The 19,654-nt window shown below is 35.7% G+C and overlaps 1 protein-coding gene across 1 annotated transcript; it reads right to left on the bottom strand.

Annotated features, from left to right (window-relative positions):
• Nucleotides 1-15,842: 15,842 nt before the first annotated feature.
• LOC110020053 (protein TRANSPARENT TESTA GLABRA 1-like) lies at nucleotides 15,843-17,299 on the bottom strand. The gene has a single exon (XM_020718026.1). It carries the CDS (start codon nucleotides 17,243-17,245, stop codon nucleotides 16,220-16,222), a length of 1,026 nt encoding a protein of 341 aa, XP_020573685.1. The 5' UTR covers nucleotides 17,246-17,299; the 3' UTR covers nucleotides 15,843-16,219.
• Between the last annotated feature and the right edge of the window lie 2,355 nt (nucleotides 17,300-19,654).

Below are 19,654 nucleotides of genomic sequence, written 5' to 3'. Positions count from 1 at the left end.
ATATATGTATGTATATATATATATGTATGTATGTATCACATTATTTATGCATGAGAAATATATTTTACTGTTAAAATAATGATGTATTTTATGTCGTATGAAAGATTTGGATGTTATAAAACAAAGTTTTCAAATTAGATACGTAAATACCTAGAAATTAGGTGGTATGAATGTAAATGCGCCCCCACTTCCCACCCAATAAATAAATAAATAAATAAATAAAAATAAAACATACTATCATAAAATAAACGTATGTTAATCTTACTAAATAATTTACATTCGATTTGTTCTTTTAGCATACAAGTAAAATTCATGAATAAGACATTTTTTGCCATAATTTTTTTTCTTTTCTTTACTGTAATCTTTTATAATGTTTTTTTTATATAAAAAATCAAAATTTATTTATTATTTGGGATCGGTGAGGTTCGAGCAGGAGAAATGTCCAACGGTCGAGCCACCATCTCATCCGCAATTTATTTATTTTTAAACCTCAAGAAAATAAAAGATCAGCCGACAAGTCTACCCCGTTTACATTATCCATCTTTATTCAAAAAGTTATGTATATAGTTACATCATACTCAAGAAGTAATATTTCACAACATAACATCATGTCGCGGCATCATATCAAGAACTAATATTTAGATGAAGGTGCTCGATGTTATCGTCTCTGAGCGGGAGATTGTTTTGGTGTGCGACCGAAGCATGGTAGCAGAGCGTTCGACGCATATTCACCAACATGGGCACGATCCAGAGGGGCTGGAGCATATTCGCTAGCCTGTTGGCACATATTTGCCGACTTTGTGCAGGCGCAATAGTGAAGGGGGCGCCTATGCAACCCATTTTGGAGCCTAAGCGCCAACTTAGCGTTACATTCTCGAGAGCTTGGCACATATGCCCCAAGTCCAGGCACCTATGCACCAGAAGCGGTTGGCACGAGAATTTCTGGTTTTAATCCCGATTTCAAGCGGCGTAAGAGAGGCTTGGGGGTTTCTTCTTTCGATATTCTTTGATGAGCATATCGATGAAGGTTAGAAGTGATATAGGTGGATTTAGTGATTCAACATGATTTTTTTTGCGTCGGAGAAAGAAGATTGTGATATGAGTCATGTAAGTTTGTTTGTGCATAGAAGAAACTAATGAGAGTTCTTTATAAAAACTTTCTAAATTTCATAGTAAAATTTCTGATGGTGTTGTTTCATAATTTTTTTCTCATTATCAGGTTTTTTCATGTAAAATTCTCGTGCATATTTCTGATTGTTTTGATTGTGTTTCCTATTTAATTATTTGTTCTGGTTTTCTCGAATTGTTATGATCCAATTATTTCGCAGTGTGTTTAGTTTTTAATTGATCCTAAGCCCCGATAAAGTTGGAAATTGTTCTTTAGAATTTCTTATCACTTGCTAAATATTAATAATGCTTAGAAATGCTGATTTATTTTTTTACAAATTTTAAGAAGTCGCCTCTTAGTACAACTTAGAAAAACTATTTCATTCTCCAAATTCGATCGAATGTTATCATTTAATTGGCTATGCCAAACAGGCATATGAAGAATCATGAGCCTTATTGAAGTTAAGACGAGAACCAGACGAGTAACTCAAAAGCTTCATAAAAAACTCCCAAAATAAAATGTTGGAGGTGAAAGATTTAGAGGCAGTTTTGGCTCAAGCTTGAATTTACTCAATGACTTCGAGAATGCCCTTTCAACTACGCTATCGGCCTACTATAGCCAAAGTACTTGACAGAGATGCTAGAACTTACTAACAATCACATAACATTGAAGAATGCAACTAGTCGACTGCATCGACATTAAGCAAACCAAGAAATTTTACATAATCGACTTGATGCCTTTATCAACATTCCACTTTTGATAAAAAAAAAACTTTGATGTCAATGCTTGACATCTTGGTTGCCTATAATCCACATTTTCCTTCAAACTTCTAATGACTTGCCCATGCATTTCTCATTAAAAGAAGCATTGATGCGAAAGACTCAACTTTTAAATCTTTAACACCTAACACATCTTTTATAACCTCATAACTCTCAAGTCCATACTCTTTGAACCACATGATTAAGAACCTCTAAAATATTTCCAATAGCAACTCATTTGCCACCTCCACTACTTGACCTCCTGCTGGAAATTTCATGGTAACACAACATGTACAAACGACTATCCTTTAAAACAGTAGTGGTCAATCAGATTAGTGATCCGGGTGATAACCATAACAGCATCATTATAAGAGTTCTCATTTATTGGTGATCCACTTCAATAAATGTGATAGACACTACCTCTATAATAATAGTTCTTAGCATAATTGCTGAGTTCAATTCTCCCAACTAAAGTCACTAAAAGTTTAGTCTCTCTATTCACTAAGGGAGAGTAGCACTCCAAAAATATGTATTGTCTATGTTGGACATATTTGTTATTATGTAGTACAATTGTTCATCTTCTTCCCAAGACTATAAATAACAGACTCTTTTAGCTTTCTTGCATTGATGAGTTCCTCCACAAAATTACGAAGATGTCACCAATCCTCCATATTGAGTACATGATTTTTATGCAATGTGCAGTATTTTGAAGGATCTTTTTGCAGGAGAATCAGTCCTTTAAATAGTTAGTAACTGGAAGTAATTTTTATTTTGATGGGATTCAACTAGTTCAGCCATTGAAATATGCAACGACATGATGCATGGTGGCGTGAGTGAGGTGATAGCCTTCCATAGGATTGATCCCTAGTGAATCAAGTAAAAGCATTGTCTTGAATTTAGAGAACAACATAATCGTTCCAAGTGAAATGCAAAAAAATTACCAGAGAGGCTACTAATTGAAAGTTATAGAAAGCAAATTGCATTTCAAAGTGGCATCGATATCAAGATGGTAAATGACAAAATCAAAACAAGCGATATGATACATAATATTAGTGTTTTTCCTATAGAAATCAAGGTGTGAAATCTTCATCGCTGTTTAGGAAGTATGTGTTTTCATTTGCTAGGGTGAAGTTAAATGCCTGTGTGCTTGAATGTCTCTAGTGGATGAAAGAATCAGACAACCCCAATTGCATCATGAAAGTGGCCTAGTAATCTCCTCCAAAATTTTTTGAATCACTCTAACAATTGTCACCATCTATGCAAGCTATCATCTGATGACAAAATCATGATTCCCCATGTCAAAAAAAAATAAAAATAAAAATAAAATAAAATAAACTCTTTTTGTTACGATGTGATTTTCAAATAGTATCCTTTGGATATTGGCATATGCAATTATTCACTGCAACTTTACAGGTATTTGAATCCAAAATTATTTGTCCATTACACAATAAAACTTTGCCGACCCTTTAAAAAAAAAGAAGAGAATACAACAAATTGAAAGTGAAGATTCAGAATGAGATGATCCGAGAAAAATATATAAAAAGACCTATTTGTTGCTTGTTGTAAAAAATATAAAACTTTGTAGTTTGATATTATTATTAGAGTACTCGAGCTTATAGCTGACTTCCTAAGTCGTTGATCTTATTTTAAGAGGCCACCAGCCCAAGGGGAGTAGTTATTGAGTTGAATGAGCAGACTTGTGTTTTGATGAATACTCCTTTAATATTTCACAATGAATTTAGCTAGCTAGACTAGTTCATCTCACCTTGTGCAAATTTATGGTAACTTGAGACTGAATTCATGTCGAATCCATTTTCTTAAACCTTCAAAATATTTTGATATACAACCATACCGTAATGCTCTAGGAACATATATATGGTAAAAGTTTCACAGGCAATCATAAGTACAATTAGCGATCACATAATAGTCCAAACACAAATATATAAATATATATATATAAATGGATAGTCCCAACAAGATACATATAATAAGTACAATTTCTAGAAGCCTAAAGAGATTCTCTATTGGAATAGGTGACAAACATGTCTATCTTCAGAAGTGCATGACCATATGTATGGTCAGAAAACATGCGTGAAGATTCATAGGATAGCAAATGTATGAGATGCTATACTAACAAAAACTTGTGAAATTGATCAACAAGATAACATCTCCTTAAAAAGGGCATACAAAAAGTATCAAGTAAATCAAACATATCCAAAGGCAAAACTATTAACTTCTATATGATAATAGCATCAAGTAGGAATATTTAATGGTGTCAAATCCTGTACTGAGATTACCTAATTCCTTTGCATATGACAGCCTGCCAAATTGCAACCTTTGATTTTGAAGGATTTCTATACAGATTCTATATGAAAATCATCTTAATGAATATCGCAAATCCTCAAACGCATTCGAGCTAGAATGAGTTCGAAGGATTCCAATATAGAATCTATTCTTGCCCTGCAAAACCAGTAACCAGTATTGATGGTTCTCTTAATCATAATAATAGTAGTGAGCCGAGCTCAAACTCTAGTCATTAACGAGGTAGTAAATCAAGTCTATTGAACCACGAGCTCGAGTTTGTTTCATATTACGGCTTGTAAAATATATAAACTTGAGTACAAGTTTGAATTGATGCAATTCGTTGGCTCACAAGCCAGCTTGATTAAATCTCAACCATCTATCTTAAGTTTTGAGTCTTAAAATCCAATTCTCCCAGTTCATTAAACTCTTGCCACATTTACCTTAGGTCACATGGTTTAACATCAGGTAAAAACTCGCAGTCCCTTGAACTCGTCTTCATGAATAAAAATTGCCATTAATCCCATCGCAATACCTTCTCCAACCAGCTCCTCACAGTGCCTCCTCTAGTGGCCTACAGCTATTATTAAGCATTTTGTAATAAGCTCCCGTGATGCCTTCTCCAATGACCTGCCGCCACTATCTATGCCGTTATCCTATTGTGGGGATGAATATTTTGAAGAGTTTGAGCCCACAAGTTGAGCTCCAGCCTACAACTAATCTAAGAGTTTGATTTTAGTAAATGAGCTCAACTTAAGCTCAAGTTCGACTTTGATCCCGCCACCAGTTAAGAAAGTCGAGCACGACTTGACTTAATTGCACCCTTAGACCCAACCCCAACTATAACATCCGGATGATCATCAATCGAAAGCACAGACGTCATATAATTTATTATCTCTGCACCTGTTCTACTTTTAAGTTCTTTCCCTTAACTCTTGCACTGAAATATGGGCAAGTATTGAACACTAGTGGTGGTCTTCACAACGTTCTTGCATTCTTCAGATGAAGAATGAACTTCAGCATATTTCCAAGAAAGATCAAAATATCACCCGATATCATTTTGAAATCAAAACCACAGTAGATACAATTGCTACCATCGGATCTCCTATAGACTCCAAGGACGTCATTCTTTACACCATGAATGGTCTGCCTTTAACTTATCAAGCTTTCAAGATAGTAATAATAAATAGTTTATAGCCTATAAGACTAAATGTTCTTTACATTTTCTTTAAATGAAAAAAGTAAATCTAACATATGAGACTGATACGAAGCTCCATAAAAATTAAGGCAAAACCAAATATTATATTTCACGAATCACAAAATCAAAGCAATACAACACGAATAAATAAAGATAAGCACCTACAACCCGAGAGTTAGATTTCAAATCCTACAATTCAAGAGGTAGGTGATCTCTCCCAAACCCTAACTCTAACACTCAAGATAAAAATCTCATGCATACCATAACTCTAAGTCTATTAGGGTTTATTTATAACAAACATTAATTAATAATTAAAGACTCAATTGCCCTTAGGAACATAAAAGACAAAATTACTCTTAGGCTACTAAAGACTAATTGTCTTTAGGTACCGGCGTAACAATACTCCCTCCCAAAATGACATATTCCTTTGGTAGAAAAAACGAAAAATTGTTACTAGACCAAATCATGTGTAGCTTGCTCATAAACCGGCTTGATTATAGTTCTCGTCGCCAGCACTAGTAAACTTTTATTCATGACCTTCTTTAACTGCTCAAAAGTTTGGGCCTTCACTTTCTCACACTGATCCTTCAATTTCTTTGTCCAATACTACACAATCAAATTACAACTCATCATGAACTTTTGATACTATCCTGTAAGTCCCATAAAGTTTCCCAACCCCTTCCAGGTCTTAAATAGTGGTCCCACCAACATAGCTGCCACCTTCAATGGATTCGCTAACACCGAGGTCATGCACAAACTAGAGCCACCGGGAAGCACCACCTCCCATATTTCCAAAACCAAAAGATTTCAAATCCCCTCTCGTCTCTCCGATCGTCTAAAGCCACTTCATCCCCAAAATCAACAGTAGTTCCCAAGTCCAAGTCTACCACCTATATGACCAGTAGTGTCAATACCAATCCACTGTAAATTCTCTTACTTTTCTCCACCTTCCTTGTCCCCATCATTACCCCAAAACTTTTTGTATATACCAACATCAACCCCAACTGAACCACGATCCGATTTTAGATGAAATTGGAGCAACAACAACATCTACCACGCGACTATCGGGTGCTCCCTGATTTATCCCCTCACCTTCATGGTTTGATTTGGAATAAATCTCATAAATGAGTTAGGAACACGTCTGCTAAATCCATGTGTAAGTGCTCCTATTCCTCCACTGTTAGTTCTCGTCGTCAGCACTAGTAAACTCTTATTCATGACCTTCTTTAACTTCTCAAAAGTCTGGGCCATCACTTTCTCCCACTGAAGGTTGTCCTTCAATTTCTTTGTCCAAGACTACACAATCAAATTACAACTCATCATGAACTTTTGATACTATCCTGTAAGTCCCATAAAGTTTCCCAACCCCTTCCAGGTCTTAAATAGTGGTCCCACCAACATAGCTGTCATCTTCAATGTATTCGCTAACACCGAGGTCTTACACAAACTAGAGTCACCGGGAAGCACCACCTTCCTCCCCTCCACCCTAATTTCCATAGCCAAAGATTTCCAATCCACTCTCGTCTCTCCGATCGTCTAAAGTCACTTCATCCCCAAAATCAACAGTAGTTCCCAAGTCCAAGTCCACCACCTATATGACCTGTAGTGTCAATACCAATCCATTGTAAATTCTCTTACTTTTCTCCACCTTGTCCCCATCATTACCCCAAAACTTTTTGTATATACCAACATCAACCCCAACTGGACCACGATCCAATTTTAGATGAAATTGGAGCAACACCAACATCTACCAGCGCGACTATCGGGTGCTCCCTGATTTATCCCCTCACCTTCATGGTTTGATTTGAAATAAATCTCATTAATGAGTTAGGAACACGTCTGCTACATCCATGTGTAAGTGCTCCTCTCCGATTTTAGATGAAATTGAAGCAACACCAATATTTACCAGCGCGACTATCGGGTGCTCCCTAATTTATCCCCTCACCTTCATGGTTTGATTTGGAATAAATCTCATCAATGAGTTAGGAACACGTCTGCTACATCCATGTGTAAGTGCTCCTCTCCCTCCACTACTTTGTCCTTCGACTCCTCACAATCTCCCCCTCCCCCTCCCCCAACCAAAAAAACTAAAAGGAACTGAGGCGTGCAATCCTTCCACTGGTGGCTTGGTACATACTTCTCATCACATCAAAAACATAATTCTTTTGCTCTCTTGTCCTGCACCTTTGACTTTGTGAGGCGGTTAAAGTTATTCGTGAGACGGGCCCCCCGAATTCCTCTCCTTCGGCATCTTCTTCTGAAATGACACCATATGGGTCCTCGGTGTCGTGGTAGTCAAGGTAATCCTGTGAAATCTTCCTATTGTGCCACTTTAGCTGATATTTTTCATCTGGTTCTTAACTTCCACAATTTGGATGAGCTTCATTGCCTCCCTCAATCCTGCGATCTCAATAGTCAGAACGATGTCCGCATGTCAAACTTCAGGCCCTCATGAAATTTCCCTTTAATCCAATGTCAGAAATCACCCTTAGTCGTCCTGACAATATCTCAAATCTCTCCTTATATTCTATGACAATCGCACCCTGACTCAACAAATAGAATTGCTCGCATTACTCTCCTTCCTAATGGCTCGAAAACGTTCCAACAAGCAACCCTTAATTTATTCCCATGAGCGGATCGGGTATTTAGTCTCTCTCCACTGAAACCATACTAGGGTTTTCCCCTCCAAACATAACCCTAACGTCATGAGCTTCTCCTCCCCGCATTCATTGCAAAATATCGCTTCAACTGATACACCCCCCCATGTGTCTTCCCCAGCAAAGATTGGCATCTCGAATTTCCTTATGTGTGAATTTCCTCCCCAATTCTCTTCATCGAAGTTCATTCCGCCCGTGAAGCAGGGATTGGTTTCTATTTCACGACGCCTATTGAATTCTCTCTTTCTATAAGTCTAGCTTGCCCCATATTCAACTCGCCTGTCCCCATAAAAGCTCATGCCTCGGCTTCCGCCCGAAAGGCTGCTGTAACAAAAGGCACTTGGGCAGTTGGATGCAACCCTCTACCTATCTCACCCACCAGCTCTAAGACAAAATCCTTCAAATCGATCTTCTTCGGCCTTGGATAGCATGCGTCCCATTTCATCTGCTAAGGCTTGTTTTGACTGTCTGTATGTTGCATTATTCCTTTCAAGTATTGTCACTCGAGTCCGCTCCATACACAATCACTCGATCCTACAGCAACAAGCTGCGAGTTTGGATGAAACTCAACCAATTTTCTCATCATTTCTTCTAGAGCCGTAAACCTGCTCTCTATGGATGTAAAATACCCCTTCATCGACAAGAAATGTTCATCCATTCCAGATCTGATTTGGCTCACATGCTCCTCTGATTTCTCCTCTAAATCATCTTATTTTGTCGCAATTACTTCCTGCTGTTTTCAAAGCCTGCATGTTGTGATCCCGTGTTTGATTTAAATCAGGACTATTTTTCTTGGTTCGATTTGTGATCCCGTGTTTGATTTAAATCAGGACTATTTTAAATCAGGACTATTTTTCTTGGTTCGATTATAGTGAGCTAGCTCGAATCGCGACTTTTCTATGATTAGGGCAAGCCGCAATCTTCCCATGCAACCCGAATCGATATTTACTACGCGCTTAGGTCACAAACAAAGTTGTGTCTGTCAAGATCTCTTATGTTGGCTTCCTCAGCTAGCTTGAATCGCCATTGTCTCGTAAGGTGAAATTGTTTGATCATCCTGTACACCGCGAGTAGCTCGAATCATGACTGTATTGCTTCCAAATTGGTTGAGCCGCGTGATTTTGCCGCTCTATAAACCGCGATTCAGTATATTGCTTCCCAATGAACTCTAATCGTGATTGTATCATGATTGTTGAAGCAGAAGAGGAGAAAGATGGAGATTCAAGCCTTTGTAGGTCACAATCCCCTCAACTCCCCCACATGCTCAAATCGTGATTGTATTGCTAGGTACAACGAAAGGAGAAGAAAGGCAAGAGTTTCAGGTTTGTGTATGTCGTGATCCCGAAGTGGCATTCTCGGCTATCTCTTATCATGATTGTATCGAGGCACGCTGCGATCCCGTGGTCGATTCCCTGTTAGCTTTAAAACGTTGTATCGCATAGATCCGTTGTCGCCCTCCCTATAATCCCATCAGAATAGGTAACCAAGGCAGTTCTTGTGTGACGTGATCTTGTCAGCCTTCCCTATACCCTGCGATCCTCCCAGCTAGCAAAGTTGTGATCCCTTCGTTGGTTGTGCATGACGGGGAAAAATCAGACAATAATCACTGGCTTATCGATCACGCCACAATCTCATCGACTTTACAGATAGCTCGAATCCTATCTCTATTTCGATGAATCCAAGTCTCCATACCAATTTGATAAAAACCTTTGTAAAAATTTGAGCAAAATCAAAATTTTTTTAATTTCACAAATCTCAATACATGTAGAGGCTAAAAATCATCAAGTTCACAACTCCATGCCAAAGTGGTGGAAAATCATGGCACTCCACAATTTGAAGTTGGCACCATCAAAATTTCAACAACAACTCTTTGTCAACACTACAACTCTATTTTGCCAACTTTGTGACATCACCTTCTGATTAGTATCTAGACACGCATGCTACCCCGCACCTTACTTTTGATTCAAAGAAAACTAGCAAATCCAAGGAGTATCATAGTACAAATCAAGTTATTCTTTTGCAATGAACACTCTCTACATATAACAACATCCTTCTTACCTATGACAATAAGTTACTTCTCCCAACTTTCTTCGTGTGCCCAATATTTAGTACAACTCCTTTTAGGGCATGTTTGGGGGGCAGTTGTAGTTTTTTGAAGAAGCAACTGGTGAAGCTGCTAAAGAAGAAACTGTTGTTCAGAAAATTGAGGTGGCTATTAACTTCGTGTGCCCAATATTTAGTACAACTCCTTTTAGAGCATGTTTGGGGGGCAGTTGTAGTTTTTTGAAGAAACAACTGTGAAGCTGCTAAAGAAGAAACTGTTGTTCAGAAAGTTGAGGTGGCTATTAATTTTTTTTTTGAAATAAATCAGACAGCAGCTTTCTAGCAGTCACCGCAGAAAGTTAGGTCTTGAGGAAAAACGCAACCATCAACTGCAGTTTTTTGAGAATGCAGACCAAACGTAGTTTTGCCAAACAAAAAAACTGTGGTGTGGCACTGCAACGTCATCCCAAAAGCACCCTTGGTCCATAATTTTACTATTTATGACTCATGTGCTACCTCATCAATCCACATGATTATCAAATAAATTTCTTGAAGGTCAAACACTTTCTCAAGATCAAACACTTCCTCTTAGTATGCAAAAAAAAAAAAAAAGTCCTAACCCAAATCTTTTCTGATAACAGAGCAGCCAACACCCCAAATTTCATAATCCTACACTTTATCATCATCTGACAGATCATTATAGTTTCTTACAAAACCCAACAAAATATCACTTTCATTGTTAAATCAACTCTTCCAAAATATGCACAAATCACCTAATTTTAATTTTTCAATTTCTTAAACATTTTGATACATTCAAGGTATGAAACACTTCAACCTTCCTATATACCATGGATAGCTACTACTTTACACAATTGTAATCATATCCAGCTCTTACTAGAGTATAAATACAACACTGCAGTGATGATACAGTTTAGAGAAAAATATTCTTTTCTTCAAGGCATTACATTTACCCTCGTCTATGTCTTCATTTCTCCGTTTCATTCTAATTTAGTATCCAAAATTGCAATACGACAACAACGACAACAACAACAAGTGTTTATATCACTAAGCGGGGCCGATTACATGAATCCTTTTTTCTTCATTGTGTCCTATTGAGTGTCATGTTTCCATTTAATTCTAGTAAATAATCATTTTTTAACAACACGCCCCAGTTTCTTCAGATCCACATCTACCTTTCTTAGAATAAATCAAATCGAAAACATCTACTCTCCTAACAGGGTTATCAGATAGTCAGCGTTTAATGTGAACAAAACATCTAAGGCGACTCACTAATATTGTCTGCTAATGGAGCTACTCCAACCCTTTCATGATATATTTGTTTCACATTTTGACTGTAAATGTAAAGCCACTCATCCATCTCAGCATTCTCATCTCAAAAACATTTAACTTGATTTTATGCTTCTCTTTTACACGTCAGCATTCTGTGCAATAAAGCGTTGCAGGTGTCACCACCATCCTATAAAATTTTCTTTTAAATTTAAGCAATATTGTTCTATGAAACAATAGGCTCGATCCATTACTCCACACCAACCATCCAACTTGAATTCTACTAACATCTCCATCTCTATATGGCCATCACTTTGAACAATAGACCCTAGTTATCTAAAACGTTCACTCCTAATGACTTGATCACTCATTGTTACAACCCAACTATTAGATCTGTTACTACTAAAATCACATTCATATATTTAGTTTTAGATCGACTCAAACAAAAGCCTTTAGACTCTAAAGTTGACCTCCAAAATTCAATTTTTTCCTGAAATCTCTCTCTACTTTGAAGGATATCATTAAAGAAAATCATACACCAAGGTACATCCACTTGTAAAATGCCATATGTGCTTAAATTGATCCTAATGTAATCCAACTAAATAGGAAAATACTTAGTCAATCCACCTTGAGTTCGAAAACAAATAACAGTTCTAATATATGTATCTTTAATAACTTGAATATAACCTTTAAATGCTTACAATAAATTTAAGACAAATATAAATAGTATTGAAATTTATTTCTTTGCCAAACCTTATTATACTTCTCCCTGAACTGAACTTTACATACAAAGATAATCCAACTTGAAACTCAAATAATCGGCGCTTCTAATCAAAGAACTTAAATGTTGAGCCAATCTCATCTATCCACTAGTCTTTTATTATTATTATGGCTTCATCAACTATCCTGGGCCCTATCATTTTCCTGTACGTGACGGAATAATTGCAATGTCTCCTATACAATATCTCATACGAAGTCATTGCAAATACTGGATTGAAATTGATATAATTAAATGCTTATCAGATAAATGTTGTCTTACCATCAACCAATAAAAATAAAATTACATAACCTTAATATATCTCATAATTTTCGATCATTTTCTCAGATAGGTCATAATGTGAATCCAAAGAAGTTTAAAGTAAGCTCAATATTAATCTAGAATTTCACACTTTTCTCTCAACAGAGTCACAATATAATGTTGAGTCAATCATCCCATTCAGAGTATTACATCAAACTTAGAAATAAGCAGAATGATCAAAGAAGGACATACTTAATTTCTAAAGAATAAATCTCAATGCACAAACAGAAAGCTTCAATGGTATCTCTGGTCCGTAACAGAAAGCAGTAAAATCAATAAATAAGATCCCAATCTTAACCCTGGACAAGTAGACCCAGTCATAAAGGAATAGAATGCTCCTGAATCAAAAAAGAAAATCATAAACCCGTTAAAAAAATATGATGTCGCCAAGACTAATCTCACTTTTGTTTCATGATGAATCAATGTACCAAGCACTAACTTTTTATTTTTCATCCAACCTTTGGGCAAATAGTCATAAAATTTTTTAGTGATCTAAGTGAAGCGTGTTGGGGAACAAGTATCAGAAAGGTAAACGCATGATTTAGAAATTACAACCAGCCAGCCCATGCCTGACTAATAGTGCCAAAAAGTCGTTTGGAAGAAGAAATATGAGTGTATACTTTGTATACAATCAACAAAACTTCCATGTGCATATGCTGTACAGCTAACTCGAACAAAATCAAAAGATGTAACAAGCAGAAACAAATGCCTTCTTCTATCAAAAAATATATGTTGAATCCTGATATGTTCATGGGTATACCTAATTATTGATGACATTAAACAACACTTGAAATCATGAATGACAAGGAGTCCAATAAAAAAATTTCAAATGTAACAGACTAAAAAATAATACAAATTTGTTGGTTGCTCATTACAAGTAAATGAGAAAATTTAATTCAGTGCAAGGATAGTAATGTGATAAATGAAAATATATACAAATTCAATTTAATGCATGCATATTTTAGCTTTGTATGAAGATCCAACAAGGATAAATGAAAAGTTAATAGGAGAAACAAAAATCTCATGTTGAAAAACAGAAAAGGAGGAACGAACATAGGACATGACACAATTAAAAAGATCCATAATATAAATAAGATTACAGAAATCTGTCATTCCCCTCATTTGGAGAAGATGAGAATATAAAATACAAAGCACGGCTAGCTCTTTTGTGGCTCAAGCTGAAAATATTGATGATGTATGAAAGATGATGACAACAATCAGCCAGGGGATAGCGATTGAGCAGTGACGATTGGACAAAACAATTAAATGAAAATGGTTAGAAGACGACAATTGGATGTCTAAGATCAAGTGACAGAGGAAGGATGACGATAGATTGACAATACTATAGAGGCAATGACAGTCAAACAATAATAGTTAAACAACAATAATTAGGTGTCGATGGCTGCTAATGATGATCACCAAAATTGAATGTTGAACAAAGTTCTAGAGTCTTCAAATCTCTAAACTCTCTTCATTTTAGTTCAGGCCTCCTCACGAGGAGACTGGGAGTCTATTTATAATTTAAGCGGTACTTTAATAATTTTAGCTAAAATCCCAAATCATTTCATCAGACGATCTAGGTTATCTAATTTAATCATAAATCATTCATTCAATTATTAAGTGTCCTAATGAACTTAAAATTTAGTGATTTTGGGTGCTCGTAATGACTGTAGGCATTCAAAAATCAAAGAAACTTTATTCTTTAGCTCAAAATTTACAAACACACTTCAAGTGCAAGATTTGGTTTCATTTGGACTCGAATTGGTTGACTTTTAGTATTATTAAGTTTATATCATTGAGACATTTAATTCAATTATAAAATTATTAAAATCGAAGGTTGGATTGTCATAAATTTAATTCCAAATGTTAACAAATAAAAAATTGCATCGAAATTCATGCAATTGAATTTAATGATTTTTTTAAAAATGTATCAGATATAAATGACATTAATGACATATTATTTATTTAGAAAAATAGCTTAAAACATTATAGGATTGTACACCCTATTGGCCTAATTATAATTTATAAATTTCAACTCTAAATTCCTATGATGTTCTATTAAAACATAACAATATAGATGCACTTCAACATTTTAACTATGTAGCATTACTTTTCAAAGTTTTATCTTTTAAATATATCTCCATTCTTTTGTCAAATAGATCAAAGATAATTAAACATATAACACCAAATAACAACTTTACTTATTAATATTAAGTAATAATTAGTAATATCAATTATCAAGTCCGCTTAAGTTATGCAAAATATGCCCAGTCTTTGTTCCCAACTCTCAAGTATGATTTAAATAAATTGTTAGTGTAGATTTAAATTAATGGTTAAGTTATATCTACTAAATTCTAGAGATCTAAGATTTATATCATCAAAATAATTGCTCTACAAATACAGAGATAAAGTCGCATGCATCAGCCCCACTCTAACTTTGTATTAGCAAAAGTTCCATGCAATGAGTGTATCATTTTTATACCCAATTTTGCTATAACTAAAATCAAATTCTTAATCTTCTAAATATTTTTTTCATTATTCTAACTTTTTACGTGTTTCAATAGACATTGAAAAGGATCAATTGTCATCGGAAAAATGGATACAATAAGGAATCAATTTGAATCTTCATTTTAATCCTCACAATAACAAATTCAAAAAAGATAGGAATTTAATCTTAATATCCTAAATGTAAAACAATTGTTATTGGGAGAACAACATGTTATTAATATCCTCATCTAATCCTATTATCATTGATAACATAGAGATCACTATACAAAAATACTAAAAATTTTTTTCAATCTTCTATATGTATTTACTAAATTTGACATACCAAATCAAAAATTCATGGTAATTACTCATACTATTTTGATGAAAATAAGATCCATAAAAATATATTTTTTTTCATCACATTTAAGTCAAGTTTTTCCATCACATGTTCCCACACAAATCAAAATTAGCCTTTTTAAAAGAAGCTATAATCTTTAAATTTCGTTTAAAAGATAAAACAATGGACTTCTCTAATACCTCTCATAAATCTTAAAATTTATCTAATTTAGGCCTAGAACATAGCCTTAAGGCGTGTTATTCGAGGCAAATTCAGTTTCATTATTTAGCATTTACATAAAATAAAAACTATTTATAGATTTATGCTTCTCAAGGCTTTCATTTAGGATTTCAAAAAATAATATCAAATAATTAGCGGCATAATACTGAATAGGCCCGAAGAGGAATCCATAAAGAGGGAAATAAAATTATGATGTAATTATCCTTGCACACCATCAGAGATTTCTAAGAACATGTTGCCTCTAATCAAGAAGACTTAGACTTCAACAAATACGAGAATCAATCAACATCACATCTTTCAAACTAATAAAATCATTCTCCCAATATGATGACATAAAAAAACCGTGAGTCATACAACAAATTGTATAGTTAAAACATGACATCTCTTTTTGCAATATAGTTTACAATAAAGCAATATATTTTACAATAAAAGATGAGAGATCATTATGTTACAATAGGTTCAACATCTCTCCCCAACTGAACTATATTCCATGATATCATTAAACAAGCTAGAAACATTATACAACCAGCTGTGAAAGCTTGGTTGCATGCATTGTTCAGACCACTCCTGAATAGTAAAAACTCTTTTTGCAAACCAGACCCCAATAAAATTATCAAATTTGACTGAAATTCGCAAACATAAAACCAAAAATATACAAATCATCATACAAAGCCAACTCCTCAATATACCAAGTCAAACAAACTAAACAACTGCATACCTTAATCTCAAACCTTGAGTAGCTGCACCCTGTTAGAGAATGCAATCCCAATCCAATCTGGCTGCGCGGCAGACCACTGAAGCTGATTAATTTCAGCCCCAGCCTGGTATACAAGCACAGGATCAACACCTTCCGCAGGCACAGCCGCTTGCAACTCCCATATAAGAGCTTGTCCATCATCCCCAGCAGAGCAGAGGTGGCGGGCCGTTTGCGGCGCCCAAGCCACTGCATTTACACAGGCACGGTGTCTCTGCAGCTCAGCCACAGGAACAGCAGGAGAACGAATATCCAGAACAATCACCTGGTTACTGTCCATAAGAATGGTGGCCATGTACCTAAGATCCGTCTTGTTCCAGGCCAGACGGAGGAGAGGAGTATCCGGCCGAGGGCTCTCATAAACAATGGCGGAATGTTCCTTGTCGCGGAGATCAAAGACCCTCACAGAACCGTCAGCAGAGACCGAAGCAAACACACCAGCTTCCCCCCAAGCGATATCATAGACCTCCTTATCGTGTGCAATAAGCTGCGTCTCTACTGTACTTCTCTCAATGTCCCAAACCGTGCAGGTTGTGTCGATGCTGCAAGTCCCAATGCGGCGGGGCTCGGCCTGATTCCAATCGAAGGAGGTAAGCGGTGCACTGAACTCGGGCGATTTGTTGTTGTTGAAGACGGAGCGGAGCTCGACGGCGGATTCCTGTACAGACCAGAGGCGGAGAAAATCGCCGGAGGAGGCGAGTAGGGAGTGGGATTGACCGGGGAGGGGTTTGGGGTGGAACATAAGCTTAGTGGGCGGGTACTGGTGCTCAAAGAAGAGCTTCGGATCGGATCGGAAGGTGAGGGTATCTTCATCAAAGGATACGATGTCGACACGGTTGCTCAGCTCCTCGATGAAGCTTCCTAGGGCAAGGCACGGTGAAGGGGAAGAAGTGGAGAAGGCCATGGCGTAGATCGGGTGTGGGGAATCGAAGGTGAAGGTGTGCTGCTGTTTAGAATTAGGGTTTAGTGGAGAATCATGCGCCGATCGGCCCTCCATTCTCTTCCCCCTTCTTCTTTCCCCGTATCTCCACTCCGGCGATCGAAGTAGAAAATAGCAGTTTCTATTTTTTTATATAGAAAAAATAAAGAGGGATTTTACATAACAATCATCTACAATATTGAATATTTCATTATTAACCTTTTTAATTTTAAGAAAAAAAATCATTTTTACCATTTTTTTGCTATAATCATCTTTCATTACTCGTTAATAAAAATACTATATTAAAATTTTGAATAATTAAAATTTTTATATAGAAAAAATAAAGAGGGATTTTACATACCAATCATCTACAATATTGAATATTTCATTATTATCCTTTTTAATTTTAAGAAAAAAAATATTTTAACCATTTTTTTATTATAATCATCTTTCATTACTCGTCAATAAAAATATTATATTAAATTTTTGAATAATTAAAATATTATATTTAAAAATTAAGGGGTTAAAATGAAATTTTGAATGGTTGTTATATAAAAGTGCAAATAATAATAATAATAATAATAATAAAAAAAGCACATTTTGGTCAAACCCACGCGAGCAGGCGGATGTTGACTATTTTTATTCTGGATCGGGTCTGAGATAATGGAGTCAAATTCAACCCGAGTAGGCTGATTTTGTCTAAGATTTAGATCTAATTAAATTTTATTTAAATATTTTGATAAGAAAAAAAATTAGCTCAGCAAATTTCTTTTTTTCTTAAGTGAGGACTTACCCAAAAAAAGAGAAAATTAATGGCCCGAAACTCAAATGAAATATTATGAGACCCGAAAATCTCAATATGAAACTAACCCGCCTTCAACCCACCCATCTTAACCCGAAGCGTATAATTCATTGAACATGAGAAATAACAGCTATTCAAGTTAATATCAGTCAATTTCTGATAAATTTCAAGTCAATTTTGGGTCAATTCTGGGTTAGCGGGCCAATTTCAAGCCAATTTATGATTCACTGGTCATTTTCGGGTTGACAAGTCAACTTGAACCCTAATTGAAAAATTAAATGGGTTGGGATATTTAACCTGAATCACGATGGACAAGTCGGATTCGGGTTGAGTTAGCGCATCGTGTAAATTTTTTGCACCCCTAATTAAAATGCATTTCCTCTTTACCTAGAACCCCATGTCAACTTATAATGAGCTTAGACTAAAGAATAATCATAATGAACTCCATTATTTATGTCTACAAATGCACCACATAAGCCTTCACTAAAGCTTAGACCCTCAAGTTTCCAAGACTTGCACCGCGTACTCTGATCAGTTGATCGGACATCTGCTAGTCAGTTATAAGTCTCCTATAGTTTAAGGTTCGATTCCCTTGAATTGTTAGACGCATCGAGGATGATCGGAGTTCATATAATAGCCTCAGGTCATTCCTTTTCATAATTATGAAAATAAAGTCTTTAAGACTTGTTGGACTAGATTCCAACTAATAAATCTTGATAATGGAACCATAGCACCTTAAAAAGATGAACCAATATTTTCCATGCAACTTATACTATTATAACAAAATCATGCTTCTAATTTATGTACAAATAATCTTTTAGCCACATGATCCTCGTCTTATGACGCTCATACGATGATTTGATATTCTTTGCATATTGAATTAAGGAATTCTACCATAATTATCATCTGATTTGAAAAATATATATTCATCTAAAATCATTAAACATGAGCTAGCTTTGATATGTCATCAATAAATTTTTATCATCCGATGTAAATCTGGAGGCACGACATGATTCTCGAAATAACTTTTTAATGAAGGAAAATTCAAATGTTGATTAAAAGCCATATAACTCTGAATTCATCAAACACACAGTCAAACTGTCCGGCTCGACGAGACCAAGCCAACCATACCAAAATTGCTCTAATTTAAGTCAAATCAAGCCCACATTTAGCTGTTAAACTTTTTTTTTTTGGAAGTTTTCAATGTAAAGTTGGATGATCAAATATATTTCAAATCTAACAATCTTATAGTCAAATCGAGCGTTTTGGCGATGTGAATCAACCATGCTAAGGAACACTCAACTATGATATCATTAAGAAACTCAAATGTTCATCGAATGCAGTCAATTAGAGGGAATCTCTCTTGATCTTCTGTCAGATTGATATGAATTCATTTTTTTCTTGCAGAGAGACTTCTCTCAAACTATATAAATGGAGCATTGCCCCTCTCTTAAGAGAACAAGGGGGCCTTGAATTTGTAGAAGACTGAAACTTAGAGGAGAAGCTAAAGTTCATCGCGTCTTCCCTGTTGATCTGAAGAATACCTCCCACAACTACAATAGTCACCACTATCGGACCGTGTCTGTCAGCCATAGTCGACTACTGTTGGCGCCCTTGACTTTTTGCAATGAAACCCCTTATGAAATCATGACAAGCGTTGTGAAATCATGATATACATTGCAGAG

Source organism: Phalaenopsis equestris, unplaced genomic scaffold (assembly GCF_001263595.1).
Source record: "Phalaenopsis equestris unplaced genomic scaffold, ASM126359v1 Scaffold000090, whole genome shotgun sequence".
Taxonomy (NCBI): Eukaryota; Viridiplantae; Streptophyta; class Magnoliopsida; order Asparagales; family Orchidaceae; genus Phalaenopsis; species Phalaenopsis equestris.
This window is presented reverse-complemented; position numbering and strand designations above follow the sequence as displayed.